This window comes from Anomaloglossus baeobatrachus, chromosome 1 (genome assembly GCF_048569485.1).
Source record: "Anomaloglossus baeobatrachus isolate aAnoBae1 chromosome 1, aAnoBae1.hap1, whole genome shotgun sequence".
Lineage (NCBI taxonomy): Eukaryota > Metazoa > Chordata > Amphibia > Anura > Aromobatidae > Anomaloglossus > Anomaloglossus baeobatrachus.
Window position 1 is genome coordinate 352,035,576 of NC_134353.1, and position 27,076 is coordinate 352,062,651.

General features: G+C 42.3%; 1 protein-coding gene across 3 annotated transcripts in view; it reads left to right on the forward strand.

Annotated features, from left to right (window-relative positions):
* The window catches only part of ANTXR2 (ANTXR cell adhesion molecule 2), a 356,942-nt gene that overhangs the window by 219,092 nt on the left and 110,774 nt on the right, over nucleotides 1-27,076 (forward strand). For all 3 annotated transcript variants that reach the window (XM_075352423.1, XM_075352424.1, XM_075352422.1), the window contains one exon: nucleotides 15,483-15,561. In XM_075352423.1, coding sequence (XP_075208538.1) covers nucleotides 15,483-15,561 — 79 coding nt within the window. The remainder of the gene's footprint in view (nucleotides 1-15,482; nucleotides 15,562-27,076) is intronic.

Genomic DNA, 27,076 nt, shown 5'->3' on the forward strand with positions numbered 1-27,076 from the left:
ATGGAGCCCCAGATCGAGGGAGATTATCAGTGGTCTTGTATGTCTTCCACTTTCTTATTATTGCCCCCACAGTTGATTTCATCACACCAAGCTGCTTGCCTATTGCAGATTCAGTCTTCCCAGCCTGGTGCAGGGCTACAATTTTGTTTCTGGTGTCTTTTGACTGCTCTTTGGTCTTCAGCATAGTGGAGTTTGGAGTGTGACTGTTTGAGGTTATGGACAGGTGTCTTTTATACTGATAACAAGTTCAAACAGGTGCCATTACTACAGGTAATGAGTGGAGGACAGAGGAGCCTCTTAAAGAAGAGGTTACAGGTCTGTGATAGCCAGAAATCTTCCATGTTTTTAGATGACTAAATACTTATTTTCCACCATAATTTGCAAAAAAAATCTTGCTAAATCAGAGAAGGTGATTATCTGGATTTCTTTTTTCATTTTATCACTCATAGTTGTGGTCTACCTATGATGTCAATTACAGGCTTCTCTCATCTTTTTAAGTGGGAGAACTTGCACAATTGGTGGCTGACTAAATATTCTTTTACCCACAGTATGTGGTATTCCAAGCCAATCATTCAAATGAATGATAGGGAAGCTTTAGAAATATCCGACAGTCAGATTGTAGTGTCAAAGGAACCTGTGGCTGGCCACATATGTGGTATCCCAAGCCACCAGTTCAAGTGAATGACTAAATAATATTTATAGGTAAGGTCTCCTAGATCTAAAGGCCCTGTCACACACACAGATAAATCTGCGGCAGATCTGTGGTTGCAGTGAAATTGTGGACAATCAGTGCCAGGTTTGTCGCTGTGTACAAATGGAACAATATGTCCATGATTTCACTGCAACCACAGATCTACCACAGATCTACCACAGATCTACCACAGATCTACCACAGATCTACCACAGATCTACCACAGATCTACCACAGATCTACCACAGATTTATCTCTGTGTGTGACAGGGCTTTAATGAAATCAGCTTTGTTAGCTGTTCAGCTCTTTGACAGATTGAGGAGGTTTAGGGTAGGTATTCCTCCTTCAGAATTCCAACTGCACCAATGTGACATAAAGATATCAAGATGAAAGCCCCCTTTAATAATATGCTCATTTTAAAGGCAAATCTGTAGTAGCAAAACATAGTCCACGTGATCAGGGCTCAGGGTATTTGCCTGAGAAAGAACACAGTTTAGATATGAGTGAATCAGAATGTTCAGCTACTGTGGCTCTCTTTTCTGATGTGTATGAGGTTCGTGCAAGAGCAGATAAAACATCTGATCCATTAGGCCATGTATACTGTAATCACCACTGCCTTGGTTATTTGACGTAGATGTAATGCTGCATAGGGCCCAACCATCCTAGGAGGAAAGTAAGCCCAGTAGATGCTCCCCAACAAAAATGTTATATATGCCAAAAATACTGGTGAAGCAGAGACATTATAAAAATTGGGAGTACTTGAAGCAAATCTTTTTTAAAATCAAAATTTGCCTCTTGTACCTTTGGAATTCATCCTAAATGCTGCCAAAAAAAAAAAATAATAATTTCACAAACAATACTTGGCATAGATGGCGATGGCCTTTTTCAACAAATAATGGTGGCTAGGTGTTTTCTCTTTAAGGCTGAGTGCGCAGAAGTCTTTTACAATTTACAGTACAATCCAGGTAGTACAGTATTCCTTGTAATTAACTTGGAAATATGGGCGTTCAGTTTCCACACAAATGCATGACTCAATGTATGTTTGTTGGGCACACAAAAGGCTAACGTTTGACGCAATGCAGGGAGTGCAGGAAAAGTAATGAAAGCCATGAATGAAGATGATGATGGTGTTATTGACAATAACAAGGCACTACTTGCAGATGCAGGCTGGTTATTATGAAGAGAAGCATGAAGAGAGGAAGGAGGGTAGCTTTAGCCTTCCTCATCTGATTGATCAGTTTGCTTTCTCCACATGAGCTTGTGATGCTATTTCATGTGATAACATAATTCTGTAGTTCCTAGTCAATGTGCTCCATAATGTACATGGTTTATTATACAACAGCTTAGCGTGCATAACACTGCAATAGATTGGTCCTCCAGCAATGTGTAAAAGAATTCCCAAACCAAGATACCCACAAATAGGAATTGCCACCACCATGACCACCACTAGTTCTTTCAGGCACTGTTGAACCTCCTACACCATTATCAGTTTAAAAATCACTTGCTACCTAGCCTTAATACTGGCGAAACAGATCTTTCACTGGTAGATCTATTTGCCAGATATTAGTTCTACTCTTTAATGCTAACCCCACCTCCATACCCTCGCAATGTATCACCTCCTCAGCATCCCAGTTTGGTTTCAAAAGATCAGCAGCATCATGCATAACTTGACTCACAGTTATTATTATTATTTGACTTAATGTGGAAAATGTGCTGAACTATTACCACTACCAGTGCCACTACCACCAAGGCTCGCAGAGCCAGCAATACAGGTTGGCATTAGACTAATTTCTGCTGTATCCTCCAGCGCTATGCAATCTGAGTACAATGGCTGATTCTTCATCACTTCCAATGTATCACATGAATCACCTGGAAGAAGTTGTTCCGGTGAAGTATTTTCCTTAGCTCATGCAAATTATTGACAGAATTTAAATTCCGTTCTGCACAAGATTACAGCGGGGTAAATATATTTTTGATACACTGCTGATTATGCAAGTTTGCCCACCTACAAAGAATGGAGAGATCTGTATTTTTTATCGTAGGTACACTTCAACTGTGAGAGCCAGAATAAAAAAAAAATCAGAAAATCCCATTGTATGATTTTTAAATAATTAATTTATGTATTATTGCATGAAATAAGTATTTGATCACCTACCAACCAGCAAGAATTCTGGCTCTCACAGACCTGTTATTTTTTTTTTTAAGAAGTCTTATTACCTGTTTTAATTCCACCTGATTAAATGCGCTACCTTTATAAAAGACACCTGTCCACACACTGAATCAATCACATTTCAACTTCTCTACCATGTCCAAGGTCAAAAAGCTGTCTTAGGACACCAGGGACAAAATTGTAGACCTGCCCAAGATTGGTTTGAGCTACAGAACAATAGGCAAGCAGCTTGGTGAGAAAGCAACAACTGTTTGGAGCAATTATTAGAAAATGGAAGAAACACAAGATGACTGTCAATCTTACTCGGTCTGGGGCTCCATGCAAGATCTCGCCTCGTAAGATCTCACCAGTAAGGATGATCTGAGAAAGGTCATGAATCAGCCCAGAACTACATGGGAGGACCTGGTCAATGACCTGAAGAGGGCTGGGACCATAGTCTCAAAGATTACCAAAAGTAACACACGTTGCCATCATAGACTAAAATCCTCCAGGACATGCAAGGTCGCCCTGCTCCCGCTAGCGAACATCCAGGTCCATTTGAAGTTTGTCAATGGCCATCTGCATGATCCAGGGGAGGCATCTTAGAAGGTTAATTGGTCAGATGAGACCAAAATAGAACTTTCTGGTATCAAATCCACTCACCAGGTTTGGAAGAAGAAGAAGGATGAGTACAACCTCAAGAACAACTTCATAACCATGAAGCATGGGGGTGGAAACATCATACTTTGGGGGTGCTTATCTACAAAGGTGACAGGACAACTGCACAGTAATGAAGGAAGGATGGATTGGGTTGTGTATTGTAAGATTTTGGCCAACAACCTCCTTCCCTATGTAAGAGCATTGAAGATGAGTCATAGCTAGGTATTTTATCACGACAAGGACCCGAAACACACAGCCAGGGCAACTAAAGAGTGACTCCGTAAGACACATTTCAGCATCCTTGAGTGGCCTAGCCAGTCTCCAGACCGGAACCCAATACAAAATCGTTGGAGTGAGCTGAAACTCAATGTTGCCCAGCGACAGACCTGAAACCTGAAAGATCTGGAGAAGATCTGCATGGAGGAGTCGCCAAAATCCCTGCTGCAGTGTGTGTAAACCTGGTCAAAAACTACAGGAAATGTCTGATCTCTCTAATTGCAAAAAAAGGTTTCTGTACCAAATGTTAAGTTTTATTATTCTATTGTAATAAAATGATTAATTATTTAAAAATCATGCAATGAGATTTTCTGTTTTTTTGATTTTTTTTTAGTTCTGTCTGTCACAGTTAAGGCCGCGTTACACGCTGCGATATCGGTACCGATATCGCTAGCGTGGGTACCCGCCCCCGTCTGTTGTGCGACACGGGCAAATTGCTGCCCGTGCCGCACAACATCGCCCAGACCCGTCACACTACTTACCTGCCCGGCGACGTCGCTGTGACCGGCGAACCGCCTCCTTTCTAAGGGGGCGGTTCGTTCAGCGTCACAGCTGCGTCACTGAACCGCCGCCCAATAGAAGCGGAGGGGCGGAGATGAGCGGGACGTAACATCCTGCCCACCTCCTTCCTTCCGCATAGCGGCCGGGACGCAGGTAAGGTGAGGTTCCTCATTCCTGCGGTGTCACATGGAGCGATGTGTGCTGCCGCAGGAACGAGGAACAACTTCGTTACTGCTGCAGTAACGATTTTTGAGAATGGACCCCCATGTCACCGATGAGCGATTTTGCACATTTTTGCAACGATGCAAAATCACTCATCAATCTGCTATGGGGCGGCCGCTTAGTGATGCCGCAGTGACGTCGCTATGATGCCGAACGCACCTCCCCCTTGAAGGAGCGATTGTTTGGCGGTCACAGCAACGTCGCCGAAAAGGTATGTGTGTGTGACACTGCTGTAGCGATAATGTTTGCTACGGCAGCGATCACCAAATGTTGCACGAACGACGGGGGCGGGTGCTATCGCGCACGACATCGCTAGCTATCGCTAGCGATGTCGCATTGTGTAAAGCGGGGGTGGGTCGTGCGGCGTCACAGCGACGTCACACGGCAGGCGGCCATAGAAGCGGAGGGGCGGAGATGAGCGGGACGTAAACATCCCGCCTACCTCCTTCCTTCCGCATAGCCAGTGGAGGCAGGTAAGGAGATGTTCCTCGCTCTTGCGGCTTCACACACAGCGATGTGTGCTGCTGCAGGAACGAGGAACAACATCGTATCTCCTATTGGTGCGACATTATGAAAATGACCGACGCTACACAGATCACCGATTTTCGACGCTTTTGCGATCGTTTGTCTGCGCATCCAGGCTTTACACGTTGCGACGTCGTTACCAGCACCAGATGTGCGTCACTTTCGATTTAACCCCGACGATATCGCAGTAGCGATGTCGCAGCGTGCAAAGTACCCCTGGAACAGACCTGCACAATAAAAGGTCTCAATTTAATGTTATTTATTATCAGATTTTTGGTTAAACAGATAATTTCCCACTGACCCAAAAAAAACTACAGTAATAGATAGGAACATGGCGTCAGAAATGGCGCAAAATCCCTAGTATAGTTGTGGAATGTACTATTGCTAAAATTAGAATATTGAAATAGGTATGCAAAACGTAAAATGTTTTTAATGTTTTCAAACTACAATTTTGTTAAAACTCTATTATCCCCCTCGACATAAAAAAAACATAAACATGAATTCTATATTGATTGATAAGTACATACATGGCAAATAACTGATGGAAACAGAAAACAGTATTTTCATTGCATGGACACTTTTTAAATTGTACTAATGAAAAGTTATGCAAAAAAATCACCTTTCTTTGATATTTTTTATAGATATTTTTTTTAATCCTCAAAAACAATGGGCCCAATTCATCATTTGTGGGGTTTTAGCATCCAGTTTTCTTTTTTTGTCTTTATTGACATTTTTTCGCTAAACTCTTCAAAATGGCGCACTTGACTAATAATTTTTTGGAGTCAAAAATGTTTGCTTACTTCTTTTTCCAACTTTTTGGCATGTTTCAAAATGTGCCAAAATATCTGCCATTCATAAAATCTCTCTAGAGATAAAATGTATTACATTTGCAACAAATTTTGTGACTTTTCAAAAATGCACAATAGATGACTTCTTATCTGATTGGAGTTATTCCCATCCCTTTTATCATAATACCAATGCCATGATGACTTTTCACAGCCGTAGCCCGTCTCTGCAAATTTCTTGAGTCTTGTGCTGCACATCCTAACATGGTTCTCTTAAAAAATATAAGTATATTGTGATGACACCAGAGTCAGTGAGTAATCTTATCGGCTGGCCTGGCTGTCTCTAGAAAGACCGCTGAAAATCTGTGCTCGTTTCCTGTGGGCAGAACACTACTCAGACAACATAGGGTGAGGGTACGATGCACTGGTAAGACTTTATTCTATAATCAATAGTCAACAGCATATAGTACATTCCTATCAAGGACACAAGATGATGCAAGTGGCAGAATCTCACCCTTCCACTGCCTCAGGCGGGATTTGAACCTTCGCAAATTTGGGGCATTCAGGGCCAACTTCCCCAGCCAGCAGTACCCCTCTATTGTTGGGTACCCATTAAAAGGAGATAGCGGGAAGCTTAGAGAGCCAACTGAACACAGCGATGTTCCAGACTCTCTTCACCACTCCATAATGTTCCCCTGCACCTTGCACCGCTTCATATTGTTCGCCATACAATGCACCGCTCCATAATGTCCCTCACACCCAGCACTGCTCTTTAATGTTCCCCATACCCCACACTGCTCCATAATATTCCCCCACACTGCTCCATAATGTTCCCCATACCCTGTACTGCTTCATATTGTTCCCTTTAACCCCTCAATAATGTTCCATCACTCCCTGCACCACTCCATAATGTCCCCATACTGCTCCATAATGTCCCCTTCACCCATATCACTCCATAATGCTTCACAACACCCCGCACCATAATGTCCTCATCCCTCACACCCTGCACCACTCCATAATGTTCCTCACACCTTGCACCATCCCATAATATTCCCCCACATGGCTCCATAATGTCCGCCACACCACCTATAATGTCCTCTACACCCTGCACCACTCCATAATGTCCTTCTCACCCTGCACTGCTCCATAATGTGCCCCACAGTCTGCAACACAACATAATTTTCTGCCTCACTGTTCCATAATATCCTCCACAATCTGCATCACTCCATAATGTCCACCAAAAGTCAAACTGCTCCATAATGAGCCCACACAGCCCACATTGCTCCATGATGTTCCCCAAACCATGCACCACTCCATAATGTCCCCTGCACCACTCCATAATGCTTTCCCACAGCTTGCACTGCTTCATAATGTTCCCCCACAGTCTGGACCACTCCATAATATTCCCCACACACCGCACCGCTTCATAATATGTCCTACATTGCCCCTCTGCATACTGTGACACCTTCAAATCCCTCCCCGTGCCCCATAATGTGTCCTCATATCTACACCAATCCTCCTACTATAATAGTACATGTAATCTTCATCTCCTCCTTTAGCGCTTACTATTTCCGGCTACATCCTCTGCGCTTTGTCGCTGTGATAGCAGCAGTGTGAGAAGATCACAGCATGATGACCATTTGTTGGTAATGGGTTGAACTGGCTTAATGACAATGTATAATTTAATTTTTTTAACAACTTCCCAGAAGAGGATTACTGAACCAAGCTTCCACACAATGTCTCAGTTCCTCATATTTATATATCAATCATATAGCAAAGGTGTTGTCAGTTAATGAACAACCACTTGTAAATGGGTCCTGGAGATGAAAAACAAAACCAACTCACCTCTAAGGCCAGCACTGCACCTCCTGACTTAGCACTGCATGCCCCACTAGTCTCTTGGTATAGACATTAAGCTGGGGAATCACATGAAAACTGCAGCTAATAGGTAGAGATTAGCAAACCAATGTTCAGTTTTTGGGCTGAATACTGACTTTTTTGAAAAACAGAGTTCAGATTCAGAGTTTGGAAGCTTTATGTATGCTGTCCACTGGCATGATCATCACTGTGCTCAGGTACGCTCGATGCTCAGGCCACTGCGATCCGCTTGCTGTCTTTGACCAGCTCACACTGATTGTAACAACAGCATGATCGGATCTAGTGTGCAACCCCCCCTAAAAAAAATGGAAAACCTCACCCATCCTAACTCAAAAGTATTCTGCTTATGGCTGGCTGTATATGGGCACAGACTCAAACTGCCAATCACTTCCATTGTGGTTTGGGTCAAGTCTGAACCAGTGGATGTACAATATGCCTGCAGCTGCCGAAATGAACTTCCGCGAGTTTGCTCACTTCTACTAACAATCCAGGAGGTGATTATCATTTTTTTTCACCTCCCTGGGCCCATTATAATTTTTTTTCCTGTATTGGGCAACCTCTCGTAGGTGTCATATGACTTAAGGTCTCAATGCTGGTTTAAAGAAATCTCTCAGTGTACAATGGGAGGGAAAACATCCCAGTTTTTTTGTCTACAGTATTTATACAGCAGTTTTACCAAATCAAATTCCAGATTTGCCATGGGGACCATGGAATTTTGTCATGAATTATTGACAGTATACCATCTGTATAATAATTAATTTTATAATTTCTCTGCTTAAAATGACCTAGAGCTGAGAAAATGTGCCCCAGTCTGGTGATCTTAGGTTACTGAAAACTAATACTGTCCCACAGATACTGTCGAACTACAATGTGCAATAACTTTTATACAGTTATTAATGCAGCCTTCTTTTATTCATTAGATCCCTACAGAACTTTAAAACTTCTTTACAAACAGTCTAGTACTCACTAATCAAATTTACCATTTTTTGTTGTAAGGTAAAAAAAAAGTAATAGTAATTTATCTACTTTAACACTGGTGCTTGATTTCAAAATATCTTCAGTCATTATAATTTTAATAACTTTTTGAACAGTTGCCAGTTTAATTTTCAGTGTGCGAAAATTAGTGGTAAATTATTTATTACTTTCAGCAAATGTCTTTCACAATTTTATTTAATATTTTTTTCATCTTTTTTTAATGGATCATAAAAGGACAATCTTTTATTGTACACTCGTAAAGCAACTAGCAAATGAATACTTTGCAAATAGGTTACTGTGGATTGAAATGTCGACCATAATTCACTTGATGGGAAATTCACGTTGAGGCATGTGGCAAAAGGCCATATCCACTTTACTGTGGTGCTTCCATCTACCGGGCAGAGGGGCGCAAAGAGCAGTACTATTAGCGGTACATTTTAGACATTTAAAGCACTGCATGGACTGTTCAGCAGCAACATTTTTATCTTCCCATTTGTCTACCGTTCTACATAATGAGCTGAGCTACACATAACACTAAACCAACAGATGTTGGTTCAGATATTGTGATCAATTTCTGCAAATGTCCTCTCATGTTCCTTTTCCATAATATATAACCAGTCTCAGGGGTATAGTGTAGATGTATTTCTAAGGAGTTGGGCTGCTAAGCTGCAAATACCTGTTTGCTCCTAATTATACTGATACTTTTATGTATTACTTTGTGCTTGAAGGCCACAAACGTTTAGCTCTAGTCAAGCCAAAAGACCATCTTTGTCCCACCCAATACTAATGGCACTTACTAATGTAGTTTATATGGCAGACAATGCATATCTAGAAGCATTTGGAACAATAATATTCACAGGTAATATATATTATCAGAGAATTGATAAGCGTCTTCACTTTTTTTCCTTACAAGTGTCTCCTGTCCTGAACCCATCAATGTACTGAATTACATTCCATATCCCGTATTGCCTAAAGGTACCGTCACACTAAGCAACATCGCTAGCAACATCGCTGCTGAGGCACAACTTGCTAGCGATGTTGCTTAGTGTGACATCCAGCAACAACCTGGCCCCTGCTGTGAGGTCGTTGGTTGTTGCTGAATGTCCTGGACCATTTTTTAGTTGTTGCTCTCCCGCTGTGAAGCACACATTGCTGTGTGTGACAGCGACAGAGCAACAACTAAATGTGCAGGCAGCAGGAGCCAGCTTCTGCGGACGCTGGTAACCACGGTAAACATTGGGTAACCAAGAAGCCCTTACCTTGGTTACCCAATATTTACCTTCGTTACCAGCGTCCGCCGCTCTCAGCTGTTAGTGCCGGCTCCCTGCTCTCTGCACACGTAGCCGGAGTACACATCGGGTAATTAACCCGATGTGTACTGTGGCTATGTGTGCAGGGAACAGGGAGCCGGCACTGGCAGTGTGAGAGCGGCGGACGCTGGTAATGAAGATAAATATCGGGTAACCAAGGGAAGGGGTTGTTGGTTACCCGATGTTTACCGTGGTTACCAGCGTCCGCAGAAGCCGGCTCCCTGCTGCCTGCACACGTAGCAGAGTACACTTTGGGTAATTAACCCGATGTGTACTGTGGCTAGGTGTGCATGTGAACAGCGCTCTATGCAAGCCACTTGTGTGCAGTTTTATTACCTAGCATTCACCTCCCCTCCATTCCATGGAGGTGTGTGTGTGATCTGCTTCTCCTGCACCTGTGACGCTTCCACATTAGTGGGGGTTTAGCTGTATCCTGGTAGAGCATTAGCTTTTGGTCTGGGCGATGTACACACTACAGCCCAACTTGCTGTGAGTAATACTTAATTTTTGGAGGACATTGTCCTCTTTTTGTTGCTATTTTTATATTTAGTGTAGGGACCTACAGACATGAGGTCCCGTGACGAGGGTGTAGGCTTACGTTTTATGGCCATAAATACCAACAAAAACCTCATATTTTTTTGTTTGTACAGGATACAGCCAGGCCCCTTTCTGTTGGGCCTTGCATTGTAGAGTGTCTGTCCGTGCATGATACACAGTGGGGTACGGCTTGGCAGCCCGCCTGATCTAATAGAAGGGCGTCACCTAATAGGCTGCGGGTTTGTGACTGTGCCATCTGCATGTGAACAGCGCTCTATGCAAGCCACTTGTGTGCAGTTTTATTACCTAGCATTCGCCTCCCCTCCATTCCATGGAGGTGTGTGTGTGATCTGCTTCTCCTGCACCTGTGACGCTTCCACATTAGTGGGGGTTTAGCTGTATCCTGGTAGAGCATTAGCTTTTGGCCTGGGCGATGTACACACTACAGCCCAACTTGCTGTGAGTAAGGTGTGCAGGGAGCCAGCGCTAAGCGGTGTGCGCTGGTAACCAAGGTAAATATCGGGTTGGTTACCCGATATTTACCTTAGTTACCAAGCGCAGCATACTTCCACGTGTAGCGACGGTCCAGCGATCCCTGCCAGGTCAGGTTGCTGGTGGGATCGCTGGAGCGTCGCTTAGTGTGACAACTCACCAGCGACCTCCTAGCAACTTACCAGCGATCCCTATCAGGTTGTATCATTGTTGGAATCGCTGGTAAGTTGTTTAGTGTGACTGGGCCTTAAGTGAAAACTGGCTGCCAGATTGTAATTAGATTACAGCTACCTAGTAAAAGTCTATGGAAATGGGAGATCAGAGGAGGAGGGAGCAGTAGATTAAGAAAGAGGCAAAAATAGACACTTAGAAGTGCTTTTTAGCAAGTGTTTTATTTCACCTTAGCTGCACTTCTCAGTACTGCTATATAATATCTGTGGCGACACGAGGGTCAGTAGGTGCTGGCCTGGCTGTCTTCAGAAAGACTGCATAGACCAGGGCTTATCCCACTGAACGCCTGTACTCCTTCCGCTTGGGCAAAACATTACTCAGACAACACAGAGAGAGTGGACTACACATTAGTAAGACTTTATTGGTTCCCCAACAAGCAAAAACATGTTGTACATTTCCAACAAGAACACAAGATGGTACAAGCAAGAGTCTCACCCTACCGCTGGCCCACAAGGGATTAGAGTGTTCTTGACTATCAGGCTTCCAGAGCCAACTATCCCAGTCCAGCAGCACCCCGCTTTTGGCGGGCACCCACTGCGAAGAGATAACGGGAAGCATAGGAAGCAGTTTCAGTCAGAACCGAAGCTCCTCAGCTAAGAATATGTAAAATCCTTCTCTTGGTGCAGTTCTGTGATTCTCCAGCTCTAGCTGAGGTTCCTCAGCTGGGGGTATGTAGAAAAATACACTGGTGACAGAAGCCAGGACCTTTTATAGCTCTCAGTTCTCAATTCAGGGTATTGTGTCTTGCAGAATTGGTTGGAGATGACTGCTCTTTCATTGGTCCCAAGTTTAATCCAACTGCATAATTTTCCTATGAACTATGTAGTCAGAAAGGCTGAGGGAATACACATTTACAGACAATAAGGCGCCAATCAGTCTGGAAAGCGACAACTTCTGGTTAACTTCTCTTGATTTAACAAACAATAGCACCCATACATCTGGCTTTAAGAACAGTTCACCCTCCACACAAATGGCCAAACTCTGTCGTCATAGTATCTTCTATCCTGCTTCTTTGAGTGTACTACAGAGATATATAGTACTGTGACTAGATATCATAGCAGCCAGTCTACACTCACTAGCTTAAAGACAACTGAAATTTAGGGATAGCAAATACAAAGGGGAAATAGGTGTAAAAAATGCAGGATATAAATCATATAGTGGCCACAAATAGTGTTACTCATCCTGAACCCACATAACAGCTTGCTCTGGTAAGTTACCTGAAATGTCTGATATGCTTTTAATTATACCATAATTTTCTAATTTAATATTTGCCCATTGCTGCCTTAAAGCCGCTTTACACGCAACAACATCGCTAACGAGATGTCGTTGGGGTCACAGAATTCGTGACGCACATCCGTTCTTGTTAGCGACGTCGTTGCGTGTGACACCTACGAGCGATCGCTAACGATCAAAAATAATCACCTTATTGGTGATCGTTGACACGCTGTCCATTTCCCAAATATCGTTGCTGTTGCAGGACGCAGGTTGTTCGTCGTTCCTGCGGCAGTACACATCGCTATGTGTGACACCGCAGGAACGAGGAACCTCACCTTACCTGAGGCCGCCCGCAATAAGGAAGGAAGGAGGTGGGCGGGATGTTCGTCCCGCTCACCTCCGCCCCTCCGCTTCTATTGCGCGGCCACTTAATGACATCGCTGTGACGCTGCACGAACCACCCCCTTAGAAAGGAGAAAGGAGGAGTTCGCCGGTCACAGCGATGTCGCTAGGCAGGTAAGTAGTGTGACGGGTCCGTGCAATGTTGTGCTCCACGGGCAGCGATTTGCTCGTGACGCATAACCGACGGGGGCGGGTACGCTCGCTAGTAATCTCGCTAGTGAGATCTCAGCGTGTAAAGTGCCCTTTAGACTGTTTTATTTACTTATGAAAAATACTGAAATCTTAAAACATCAAATTTCCTAGGTTCAATGCATTTTTCCAAAAATGTAAATTCTCAGCAAATTGTTTTCTGAATTTCAATACTGTAAAGCCTCCAATTGCCCAGAAAAGATGGGTGCAATACTCTGACGTCTCCTAGGATTGAATATAACCCATTTCAAGCTCTTTAGTACAAACACTATTTTTAGGGGGCAAAATGATTTAGAAATGTGTGGGAGTAGCAACCAACACCCAATTTTATAACACAGCATACTGGCAGCCTATTTCTGTTTTTTTCTTAAAAAATGGTCCAAAAATTATCTCTCTTGTTCATTTGGGAATAGGCCGATGTTTCTGTGTAGAACACTGATTTAAACTAATATCATCCTGCTTTGACTGAAATGAGTGATCTGTCATATCTTCCAAAATTCCCTCCACATTTACCCCACTAATACACTTATCAGAAACAAAGGAGATCAATTGGGAGTTTTGATTGGTAGTACTACTGCCGGACTGCTAGTGGCAGTGATAGTGGTGTTTCTCTGCAGCCCACATACTTAGCCATGGTATGTTTTTTTATTCTTTTACACTACGGTCCATTACTACTATTATATATATATATATATATATATATAGTATTATATAGTTATATATATATATATATATATATATATATATAGTATTATATAGTATTATATATATGCTATATAATACTATCTTTTACTATACATTTTGTCAACACTATAGTTAACTTTTACAATCTTTTCAACCCCATTTATTTAATCATTGTTAAAAGAAACAAGAAATGATAAATTGGTAGGTACACATAGAAAAAACAATCTGTCAGCAGGCTGCAGTGTTGTTGGGGCATTTACAGTTGTCAAAATGGACTAATAAAACAGGTATGCATAAATAGAAATGTACGGTTAAATAATTTGTTTTACATTTTTTTTCCTAATTTCCAAAACGGAACCCTAGATGATGTAATAAGAATTCGTAGCTGCAACAGGGCATTGTATTGGTGTAACGTGTATGTATATAAAATTTGACTGATAAAACAAATGTGTTTGTGACATTTAGGGGTACTTTACAAGCTGCAATATCGGTACCGATATCGCTAGCGAGCGTACCCACCCCCGTCAGTTGTGTGTCACGGGCAAATCGCGGTGCACAACATCGCTAACACCTGTCACACGTACTTTCCTGCCTAGCGACGTCGCTGTTGCCTGTGAACCGCCTCCTTTCTAAGGGGGTGTTTCGTGCGGCATCACAGCAACTCACACGGCAGCTGTCCAATAGCAGAGGAGGGGCGGAGATGAGCGGCTGGAACATGCCGCCCACCTCCTTCCTTCCTCATTGCCGGTGGACGGAGGTAAGGAGATGTTCGTCGCTCCTGCGGTCTCACACATAGCGATGTGTGCTGCCCTAGGCATGACGAACAACATCGCTACTCGCCAGACAACAATATTTGGTGTTTGGATGACCTCTCCAACACCAACAATTTTCACCACTTTTGCGATCGTTGAAGGTTGCTTGTACGTGTCACACACTGCAATGTCGCTAACGACGCCGGATGTGCGTCACAAACACCGTGACACCGACGATAAATCATTAGCGATGTCGCAGCGTGTAATGTACCCCTTACTCTCTCTGAGGAAGACCGTCGCCGTTAAAAAAAGGACCTTTTACCACTATGAGCATATTAAACTTGACCACATCATGGAAGAGTGGATGCAGATCTGACTAAAACAATTTTTATTTTTTTTCATTTTTCCTCTCCATTGTGGAGATATTAGCTTGTGACATTTAAATTATAACATGTTATAGTTCAACTTGGAGTTACCAGAGATTTGTCTGTAGGGGGTGTTAACTTCTTCCGCTGCATGAGGTTGCCCAAATATAAAGGAGACACCATCATGCAGGGGAGAAAAGAACACTCCCTCCTTTCCTCACTGATCTCTGCAACTACTGTGGAGAAATGCAACACAATTGAGTTAGATAGTATATCATTAAAACACTGTTTCAGAACTGGAAGTGTTTGTTGCATAGTATTATGAGGAAACTTGCGCGATGGCACATGTATTCATGTGAGCTTTCTGTGGTTAATGCAATCTTCTGCAATGTGTAAGATGAAAGCAATCATTTTTTGCCACTTGCGCAAATTGAATCCCAAATTATTCAAATTTGCCAGGATTTGCAAATTTCATAAAATTTCTACATTAATTAAATTTGCATCTAATGGATTCGCTCCTCTCTAAAAAATACTAATCCTTGCTCATGTTTCTAAATGTTCAGAGCTTAACTTAAACATTGTCATATGTGGGGATTAAAAAAATGATCCTTAATGAAATATTATTGGAACTGTCATTTTTCAGAACTATGGAGGTTTGGGTGAGCGTGAACAATGGAAAAACTGCACTTACTAATCCTCAGATAATCACGGCTTCAAGTTGTGTAAGTAAGAAAATGTTAGATATATTCAAATGAATATACAGTACCATGTGTGCAAATGTAAGAATGCTTTAAAAAATAGGAGTGTTCCTAGTTTATTTTTATCAATTAACAAAATGCAAAGTGAATGAACAAAAGAGATATCTAACTCAAATCAATATTTGGTGTGACCGCACTTTTCCTTCAATACAGCATCTAAACACCAAGTCTTCTAGGTAGAATTGCACTCAGTTTTTGAAGGAATTTGGCAAGGGGATTGTTTGTTTCAAACATCTGGGAGAACAAACAAATGCTATGTGGAAATATGCTTATTCAAGCCTTTTGTCTTGGAGAAAAATAATGATACCACAATCAAATTTTTTTTTTTATATATTAACGTAGCTGAAAAACTTTACTCATGAAGATCTAATCTGTGTTGAAGTAACTTGGCTCCTCTGTTGGCCCTAAATTGTCTACAACTTTGTCTGTGGTGACAAGGCTGGTGGCTGCCACATACTATGTGTTAATGTAATACCCTGAAAAAATACTTTACCTATGTGTGAGTGGTGCGGTCGCACAGGGCACCAGTAGGCCGACAGCAGAGGGGGCGCCCAGGGAGCAGAGCTGTTTACTTTCACTTTGCTGCTCCTACAGCAGGGAGGGACCCCCCTCCCCTCCGCTCTGCATACTGTAGGCTCCCTGCACAGGGTCCAGCAGGGAGCGCCCCCCTCCCATCCACTCTGCGTACTGTCGGCTCCCTGCACAGCATCCAGCAGGAGGCGCCCTCACCTGCTCTCAGCTCTGTGTCCTCTCTCCTCCAGTCTTTACCAGTTTCCTGGAAACTAAGTACAAAATCAGTAGGGGGGGCACCAAAGGGCAGTTTTGCACAGGGCACCGTTCAGGCTAAGGCCCTGATTGGATCAATTACTAATATTCACCATGGTGAGTGCATCTGTCTTTAGACACGTAGGAAAAAAGAATTGACGCCATTTGTCCACATTTTATTAAGTGAATTGCTTTCGTCAGACATGTATGAAGAATAGTATTTATTCTGGTAATCTTGATCTTCCAGTACAGATTTTTTTAGGCTCTCAATATGTAATTGGAAAAAATAAGTATTTGATACACTGCCAATTTTGCAAGTTTTTCCACCTACAAAGAATGGAGAGATCTGTCATTTTTATTGTAGGTACACTTCAACTGTGACAGACAGAATCCAAGAAACAAAAAGATTACATAATTATGTATTTAAAATGTAGTAATTTGTTCAGAATTTATTATATCATTAAAATGTGGAAAATTGTGGCCATGTAAATTATTTTTTCACATAGGAGACTGCAAACGCGTATTGTGTTTGGTTATCCAGCCAATGCTAATGCTTCATGTAAAAATGTAGTTACGTAACATCTGATTGACCCACTTAGTGACTTAAATGAAGCTAAAATTGGTCATTATGATAATTGCTCCCCTTATAATAGAAGAGATCCAAATATAATTTTGTAAAGCTAAGAGGTATGTTGATTTGATTCTTTGCTATGTGATTGTCTAAAAAGTCACACATAACCATTAAAGTGCTTGAGACTCCTGCGAGCAAGGCTAACTTAAGTAACAGAAAAGTGAGTCTTGCCGAACCCGATTTCTAGACTCCTGTTGACATTCTGCTTCATAACGCTCAGTATAAGTGCTATACACTTTATCAACACTGACTACCCCAGGAGCAAAAAAAAAAATATCTCATGAAGAGAAACGGCTAGATTGTGAATTACAGTGTGACAGTGTGCATATTTTCAATAGTGAGATTTTGTAGATGGCCAAAGTGGAGGGAGTAAATGTGTCGCAGATAGAAATTTACCATGACATTGAGGTGAGAGGTAAATACATTCGTTATATAGCTTAATTATGTCTCAGAGCCCTGATGGCATATACTTTAGAAGTTCATTAGCGCTTCTTTTATACTTCTCTGTGCCAAAATATGCAGGCAAATAGGCGTATTTTATTAGGAATCTGAGAAATCTGAAAGACTAAATATTGAAATGCATCAGTTTGCGGTGCAATTTTCATCCCTATCAGGGTTTTTGCTTACTCCTCGGCAGTTCTTAAAAAGTAATTAAATCTTTTGATACAATTTTATACACTTTTTTTGTCCTCTTATTTGCAAGCAGATCAGCGGGGTAAGGGTGGAACGTTCAGGTCTTGAGTCTCTCACCGATTGCTTAAAGGGAATCTGACTCCAGGTTTTTGTTATGTAATCTGAAAACAGCCCGATGCTGCAGCTGAGATATTAATTTCAGCGATGTATCACTTACTGGGTTGCTTGGTGCAGTTTTGATAGAATCATAGTTTTTCTGCCGCAGATCTAGCAGTTCCTCAAATGCTGAGCTCTGTACATTTACTTGGAAAAGGGTAGCGATGTTTTGAACTTTTGACATCCAGGCTCCATATCTCGGCATCCACTACACGTGAACTTACCTTCATTTTATAAGCAATTATCTTGGCTATCTAATACATAAATTTGACTTGCAACTAGTTAGCATATGATTAGTTATGCAGATTCTTGTGATGTTACTGCATTGTTACTGTTTTGCTCCTAAAAATCTAAGTTGTAATTTTTATTGTGTTTTTAGTATTCTGTAAATCCACCTTTGGGTTTCAACACTGTCTGAATCCTTCTGGACATGCTCTCTATCAGATTCAAGCATGTCTTGACCAAAATCTGATCCCAGGTCTCTTCTACATGTTCCCAATGTTGGGGCACACTGGTTGACTCACTTGGGTCAGCTTTTTCTTCAACTATACCCACAAGTGCTGTATTGGGTTGAGGTCTGGGGACTGTGTGGGCCAATCTAGCTCCTCTACTTCTTTGTTATTCAACTATTTCTTTGCCAATCTCAATGTATTCTGGTTGTTGTCCTGCTGGAACACTATGTTGTCCTTTTGAGACCCATAGTACTCTTTTTACACCAGATGTAGGACATAATGATCATGGGAGATTTTAGCTAAACAGATATTTGATATCTCTCTCATGCAAAAGTAATTGGTCAAGAAAATTTGTATCTTCTCTTGCTGACAACTATAAGAGATTGAAGAGAGAACAAGAGAATCTGCCTTCTTGGACCTAATTTTTACTTACAGGGAGTAAATAGTTGAGGAAGTAAGGGGGCTGGGAATTTAGAAGGCAGCAATCATGCTATCCTCGAATTATGAGTTACTAGAGGAGGAAGACCTGCAAGGACTCAAACTTCAACCTCTTCACGACACATGACGTACTGTGTACGTCATGGATCATGTCAGTTTAATCCGTTGCTGCTGCCACCTGATTTGAACAGCTGATATGTGCGGCTATCAAGCACGAGTGGATTCGCTAGCCCAGCAGATATGGCAGAATGATCGGATTGCTGATCCATATAGTCCCCTAGGGGGAGTAGTAAAATAAAAACAAGTAAAAAAGAAAGTTTTAACAAATTAAAAAAACAACTAAAAGTTCAAATCACCCCTCATTCGCCCCATTGACAATTAAAGGGTTCAAAAAATAAAAACTGTACAGACATTTGGTATTGCTGAGTTCAGGAATGCCCCATCTATCAAAATATCAAATCAATTAATCTGATCAGTAAACAGCATAGCAGCAAAAAAATTATAAACGCTAAAATTATGTTTTTTGGTCGCTGCAAATTTTGCGCAAAATCCGATAACAGGCGATTAAAACAGCACTTTTGTGCAAAAATGGTACCATTAAAAACATCAGTTCAAGACACAAAAAATAAGCTTTAAGGAATAACGTTTGGAACTCCATTCTATGTCTGAACTGGGTGCAAAAAACCTAAAAAACATCACTATGGGGAGATAAGGTATGCACACCAGTGACTATGGAAGGGGAATACATGCTATTCCATGTATTCCCCTTCCATAGTCACTGGTGTGCATACCTTATCTCCCCATACAAAAAATAAGCTATCACTGAGTTATAGATCCCGAAAAATGAGAATACTACGGATCACGGAAAATGGCGCAAAAAGTGCGCTTTTTTTTGGACAGGCTTCTGCATTTTTTAACCCCTTAGATAAAAGTAAACCTATACAAGTTTGGTATTTACAAACGCATACTGACCTGAGGCATCATACTGACACACCAGTTTTACCATATAGTGAACACTGTGAATAAACTAGACCAAAAACAATCATACATTCGCACTTTTTTTTGCAATTTTTTTTTTGCACTTGGAATTTTTTTGCCGTTTTCCAGTACACTATATGGTAAAACTCAGGGTTTCATTTAAGTGTACAACTCGTCCCGCAAAAAAATAAGCTCTCATATGGCAAGATTGACAGAAAAATAAAAAAGTTACTGCTCTCGGAAGGAGGGGAAAACGGAAAATCGCCTGAGGGTGAAGGTGTTAAGATTGGACTTCATAAAGGAAGATTTTAATGGACTCAAAAAGAGGGTAGGAAAGGTCAAATGGCTGGATGTTCTAAATGACAGAAATGGCCAGCAAAGATGGGAGATTTTATCAATTGAATTTCTCACTGCACAATCAGTAACAATCCCTAAAAGAAGTAAGAATTGGAAGCATTTAAAGAGACCAGGATGGATGAACACAGATCTTAAATGATTGCGAAAAAATAAATGTATATCACATGGAAAAAGGACAGCATATCTAAAGAAGATTATAATAATATCAGGGACTGCAGGGCAAGCTAACCCAGTAATGGCTAGCAAGGGAAACCAAAAGTAATAAAAAACGGTTTTTTGGGTATGTCAAATCAAATAAAAGCAAAAGATTGTATAGGATTTTTACAGAATGAAAAGGGGGAAGTGGTTAAAAATTATGTTGAGAAGACTAAACATTTAAATTCCTATTTTGCATCTGTGTTTTCTAAGAAAGCAAATGTAACATCCACTGAACTTTACTATACTATCAAAGGGATAAAGGAATCCACACTATCTATAAACAGAGAGATGGTGAAGGAGCACTTATGCCGCTTTACACGCTGCGATAGCACCCGCCCCCGTCGTACAGCCGATATGTGGTGATCGCTGCCGTAGCGAACATTATCGCTACGGCAGCGTTACACGCACATACCTGTTCAGCGATGTCGCTGTGACTGCCGAACAATCCCTCCCTCAAGGGGGAGGTGCGTTCGGTGTCACCGCAACGTCACTAAGCGGCCGGCCAATAGAAGTGGAGGGGCGGAGATGAGCGGAACGTAACATCCCACCCACCTCCTTCCTTCCTCATTGCCAGCGGACGCAGGTAAGGTGAGGTTCCTCGTTCCTGCGGTGTCACACATAGCGATGTGTCCTGCCACAGGAACGACGAACAACATCGTACCTGCAGCTGCAACGATAATTGGGAATGGACCCCCATGTCACCGATTAGCGATTTTGAACGTTTTTGCAACGATTCAAAATTGCTCATAGGTGTCACACGCAACGACATCGCTATTGCGGCCGGATGTGCGTCACAAATTCCGTGACCCCAACGACATCGCTTTAGCAGCGATATGCCCGTCGCGCACAAATGATGGGGGCGGGTCTCATGCTAGCAATATCGGGCCGGATATCGCAGTATGTAAAGCCACCCTAAGGCTCACTGGCCTGTAATTTCATCTCTTCATCTTTTTTCCTTTGTTTGCCCTTCTCCAATCTTGTGTTACTTCTGTTCTTCAGGAATTATCAAAGATTATGGCTAGTGGTTCTTTAATTTCCTCTGCTATCTCTTCCAGTACCCTAGGATGAAACTCATCTGGACCATGATATTTAAATTCAATTAGCTAAGTGTTCCTTCACCATCTCTCTGTTTGTGTGGATTCTTTTACTCCTATGATAGTACAGTAAAGATCAGTTTTATTACTTTTGGTCTCCCTTGCCTCATTTCCTTATTGGCTTTAGCTCTTCTAAAGGCCCCTTTACACACTGCAACATCGCAAACGACATCGCTGTAACGTCACCGGTTTTGTGACGTAATAGTGACCTCCCCAGCAACATTGCAGTGTGTGAAACACATCAGCGACCTAGCCCCTGCTGTGAAGTTGCTGATCACTACACATCTCTCAGGACCATTCTTTGGTCCTTTGTTTCCCGCTGTGCAGCATGATCGCTAGAAAGTCTCAGTGTGTAAAGGGGCCTTTACAGCAACTTCGTTAGCGACTTCCCTTTCAAAAAGCTGCTTTACAACGTCCCCAATGACTAGCTAGGTCGTTCTGCAGATCCGTATCGCTGTTGCGTCGTTTTCCAGGTTTGCCTGTTTGACAGCTCACCAGCGACTCACCAGAGACTTTGTAGCAATCCGGGCCAGGTTGGGATCGCTGGTGGGATCGCTAGAAAGTCTCAGTGTGTAAAGGGGCCTTAACACTTGCCCTGCAGTCCCTGCACAGAGCATTATAATCTTTGTTAGATATGCCCTCCTCTTTCCGTTTGATATACATTTACTGTTCCTTTTTAGCAAGTATTTAAATTCTGTGTACATCCATCCTGGTTATGCGTCAAATTCTTTTTTCTTTTTGGGATTGTTAATGACTGTCTTCGACCTTTCCGTGATACAATCACGGGGTGCTGATGCTTTGTCATGACAGCTTGTGATCAGCTGATAACCCCTATCACTGTCATGATGTGCTTCCTGTGATTGCCAGCAGAGCACCAGAATTCACTGGAGATCCGCATTGCTGCTGATCAGAGAAATTCTGAAACATCACTCTGAACAGCACAAAAAATTGGCTAGTGCGGGCTTCAAGTCCTCTAAGGGGATCAATAAAAAATGTAAAAAAAGTTTTAAAACAATATGAACAATATCCTCTAAAAGTTCAAATCACCTTCCTTTTGCCTCATCGAAAATAAAACAATAAAAAATACACATATTTGGTACTGTCAAGTTCAGAAATACCCGACCTATCAAAATATAAAATCAAATAATCTGATCGGTAAAGGGCGAAGCAACAAGCAAAATCAAAACACCAGAGTTACGGTTTTCTGGTCACCACAACATTGCATTAAAATGCAATAAGAAGTGGTCAAAACACCTCAGCTACTCAGAAATAGAATAATTAAAAATGTCAGCTTAAGATGCAAAAAACAAACCATCACTGAGCCCCAGATTCCGAAAAATGAGACAGGTACGGATCTCGCTCGGAAAATGGTGACAAAAGTAGAATTTTTTTTTTTTTTTACAAACGTCTGATTTTTTTTTTCACCACGTAGATAAAAGTAAAACTATATATGTTTGATATCTTGGAACTCACACTGACCTGGGGAATCATAATGCCCGGTCAGTTTTACCATATAGTGAACATAGTAAATAAAAAGCCCAAAAAACAAGTGTGGAATTGCAGTTTTTTCGCAATTTCACTGCACTTGAATTTTTTCCCCTGTTTTCCAGTACAATATGGGGCAGAATGAATTCAAAAGTACAACTCATCCCACAAAAACCAAACCCTCATATGGCTATATTGATGGCATATGAAAAAAGTTATTGGTCTTAGAAAAAGGGGAAGAAAAAGCAAAAATGAAAAACAGAAAATCGCCCAGGGGTGAAGAAGTTATTAATTGCGTGCATTCAACTGCCATTATTTCGATTTTAAATTGAAACAAAAAACATGGATGGTTTTAGAGCAGTGCTGTCTAGTTTTCTTCGCTTGGATTTTCATTGGCGAGTCAGTCCTGCCGTGCACCCTCTGGAGGACTAGTCTCGTCTCTGGCTACGGTCCCCAGTCAGCTCTTCTGCTTATAATTTGTCTGAAACCCAACTGCAATCATCCTGCCAGGCTCTGATATATCAATCAGGCGACAAGTTCCTTTGAAATATTTTTCTTTTTTTGTGTTTTTCCAGTAGCGTTACAAACATTAAGTAAACAGCCACAAGTGTCAAGAAACATATCACTGTTGAACATGGGTCATGCAAATTGTTTTAAAGCATAAAAATACTGAAATTTTAAGAATATATATATATAGTTTCAAGGAAACCTGTAATTACAGTCATATTGCTGAACAATGCTGCATAATTGTAGCCAGGTATTTTTTACTCTGAAACTCTGCTGGGCTTCAGAGAAAACATAGTTTTTAAGTCTGGTTGGAGACTGGATGAAGATTAGTCCGATGTGGTAGCCAGCCAGCTTTTTCTTGCCCGGCTCCAGTTGATTGACAGGGCTTTCACTATGCACAGTAGTTAGAGATAGCACAGCACTTCTTGCTTGGAGGTGCACAAGTAAGTTCCAAAATCATATGTCGCATTAAGTGCCAAGTATTACTTGATATCACTATAAATATCAAAAAGCCCTTGGTGAGAACCCATAGTGATTCAAAACAAAAGGGGATGGTAACCAATTCATAATAACCATTACGGTTACCATCCCCTTTTGTTTTGAATCGCTGTGGGTTCTCACCAAGGGCTTTTTGATATTTATTAATATTTAATGGTGACATTATACGGAACGTTTTGATTATTTTTGATATTACTATGTACACACTCAGTCAATGTGACGCCCTGGACAAGCCAGGGGTCACAGGTAATGACATCACCACACCCTACACCCCGGTTAGGCACATCAAAGCTAGACCCAAAAATCCTTGTTGCCTTCCTCCAGGGGCTGATGTTCACACCAGGGGGTGGGCCAGGTGGTTGGTCCCGCCCACCGAGGAGTACACAGTCCTGGAGGCGGGAAAAGAGTGGAGTTAAGCTAGGGAAGTAAAAGTGGAAGGAGTAAAGTAAAAGTGGAGTAGAGCAACTGACTGAGAGCGTCCGGGTGTGTGCCCCGGACAGAGACAGCAAGGTTAGCAGACGGCGGTGACCGTCTGCAGGAGTGGCCTATCGGAGTTGCCGTAAGGACCGTGGACGGGCGGTGGCCCGGCGGTACCGGACCGGTACACAAGGAGAAGCCAGCACCATTGGCAGGGGCCTTTCAGACCCCGGCAAGGCTTGGAGTCGCCGTGAATTTGCCAAATCCGTCAGTGAAGGGGACCTCCGGGTTTCCAAACAACTAAGTCCCGATTGAAGGCAACAGTCCAACCGTATGAGAGAGACACCGCCACCGCCAAGGCACCAGTTTCTCAGGGCCAGCGCCTGCGGGCAAAGAAGGGCTCCTCCGGCCCATATCCAAGCCGGGGAGCGGGTTACCGGTGGGAACCCATTGGAACCAACAGAAGTACTAGGTGCAGGGAAAGAGACAGTCACCGTTAACTACCGGGGAAAAGCAACAGCAGCCGTCCGTGGGAACCGTCTTTCCAGCCGTGTGTTTTACCGAGAACTGTGTCATCGTCTCAGGCTGAGTGAGTACCACCGTGCCGTGCGGCACAGCGCTGCCCCCGCGACCCTGCACCTCACCAGGCCCCGCAACCGGCCTGCCATCACCCATCCTCCACCCCATCACTGGGCCCCGGGACAACCAACCCCTACCCACGGAGGGGAGAATTAACAACTCAGCTGCTCCCTGTCACCGCTCCCGGGATCCCCATACAGAGCAGCGGTGGTGTTACCAAAAATCACCACAACCATGGGTGGCGTCACGGACAATAACCAAATCCCCACCACCAATCCACCCCTTTCACTCACGGGCGAGGAGCGCCGCTCGAGTCCCCGGGATCCGGCATACCGCTCGAGCCACCACCGAGCAGCGGCAGCAGCAGCAGCGGCCGGACCCGAGCAGTGGGAGAGTGCGGCGTCCCCTCCTCCGCCCGCGACAGCAACACCTCTCAATCTCCTTTGCAGGGAAGGGTGAAGCCGGCTAAAGGCTGCATCAGGCAGAGTCAGATCCCTTTTGCACAAGACTGGCTTTCCAAACTACGCTGCTGTTTCAGTGTAAAACATACCTGGCTACAATCACATAGTCAGGCAGAATGTCTCTAATGAAAGGTTACCTTTCATATTTTTCTTTTCATTTTAGCAGTCAGCTTTTAATGCAAATCAAATCTTGAGAACAATCTTAACAAAGGTCCACCAAAGTCTACAGCTGTTTGAGGTGAACTTTTTCATCTTGGTAGTAACAATAGAATTAGACATTTGCAAAATAAAAGATTCGTAACATTTTTTTTATTTGTAAATTGCAGGACTACTTTTGGCCATAAGTCTTAAGACATGACTGAGTAGCTGGAATGATTCCTCACAATACCATTTTATATTATTCTGGATTTGATTTACTATCATTATTATGATCTCATTCTTGATTATTATGTAAACTACATAATTGCTCAATAAAGAAAATTAACAAAACCTTAAAGTGATGTGATTTTCTTTCAAATGGGACTGGAGTGGTTCTGAAAAACGATGAAACCGCTAGAAGGTGAGTATAATACAGAGAGCTTACACTTCTTGTATGTGCCCATGATCAAGTCTCACTGCGTCCTGGACGCAGCAGGTCCTGACCTGCGAGTCTCCTTTGCAGGAGAATGCAGGAGACCGCAGCTGCTCGTACCACAATCAGAGTTCAGTGTTCTGCGGTTTCCTGCTTGTGTTCTCCCTACAGAGGACACATGTGAATCCACAGCAAAAAATGAACATGCGGCAGTCTGGAAGACGCACTGCAGGTCAGTGTTTACTGCGGAATAAACAAGCACAGTGGGAACGGGATGTCTAGAAATCCCATCCACTGTGCTTGTACTGTACAACGCAGCATTTTGGACGCAGCTGAAGTATGCTGCATCCAAAATGCTGCAAACACTGATCGTGGGCATGCACCCTTAAAGCTCCATTCCAGCGCTGAAAAAAACATCGCTGGAGTGGTTGTTTAAATATGTATGGCTTTTCTAGTGGACATGGCAAATGGCCAAGATAGAAAAACTGCTTTAACTTATTCAAAAGCTAAACTATGGCTGAGAAGACAGTGCTGTAAGCTGCACATACTAAAATTGGCCACGTGGGAAAGAGTTGTGTTCACATGGAAAACCCATGAACCTTTTCTGGCAAAGAAAAACTTTGTAATATATGAGAAAAGAAGAAAGATGTTTGCAAGAAACTCTCAAGAAGGTTTTATAGGGATTTGATATTCAACTTCTACAAAATTTGATTCACTGTTGTATGGTACTTTTATCGGCTATAAGAGGGTATTAAACCTCACATTGTGCAAATAAACTAATAACACAGGTATCGATGTTGCTCTAGAATCCACAAATCTTAATGACAAAAATGATTTAATCACATAAAAGCCGATTCATCATTGCTTTTGCGCCTTTTTATGTCTAGTTTTGTTTTTTTTCTGTGGCTGTTTTTTGTTTTAGTTTTTCATTCACTCCTTTTCAAAGTCACTCTTTTACAGTCTTGTTCAAGATAATAGCAGTCCAATATGACTATCCAGATTATTCATTGTTTTTGGTTTAAATTATATTACCACATGTCAAACAATTTACCAGTTATTTCAGTAGATTCTTAGAAAACCACCAGACTCGGCATTCATGATCTCCAGGTTTTTGAGTCTGTGTATTTGAATAATTAATTAAAAGGGGTGTGTTCAAAGTAATAGCGGTGTGGAGGTAAATTAGTGGGGTCAATCATTTTAAGAAGAAACCGGTGGGAATCAGGTTGCCCTTATTTAAGGGTGAAGCCAGCACATGTTGT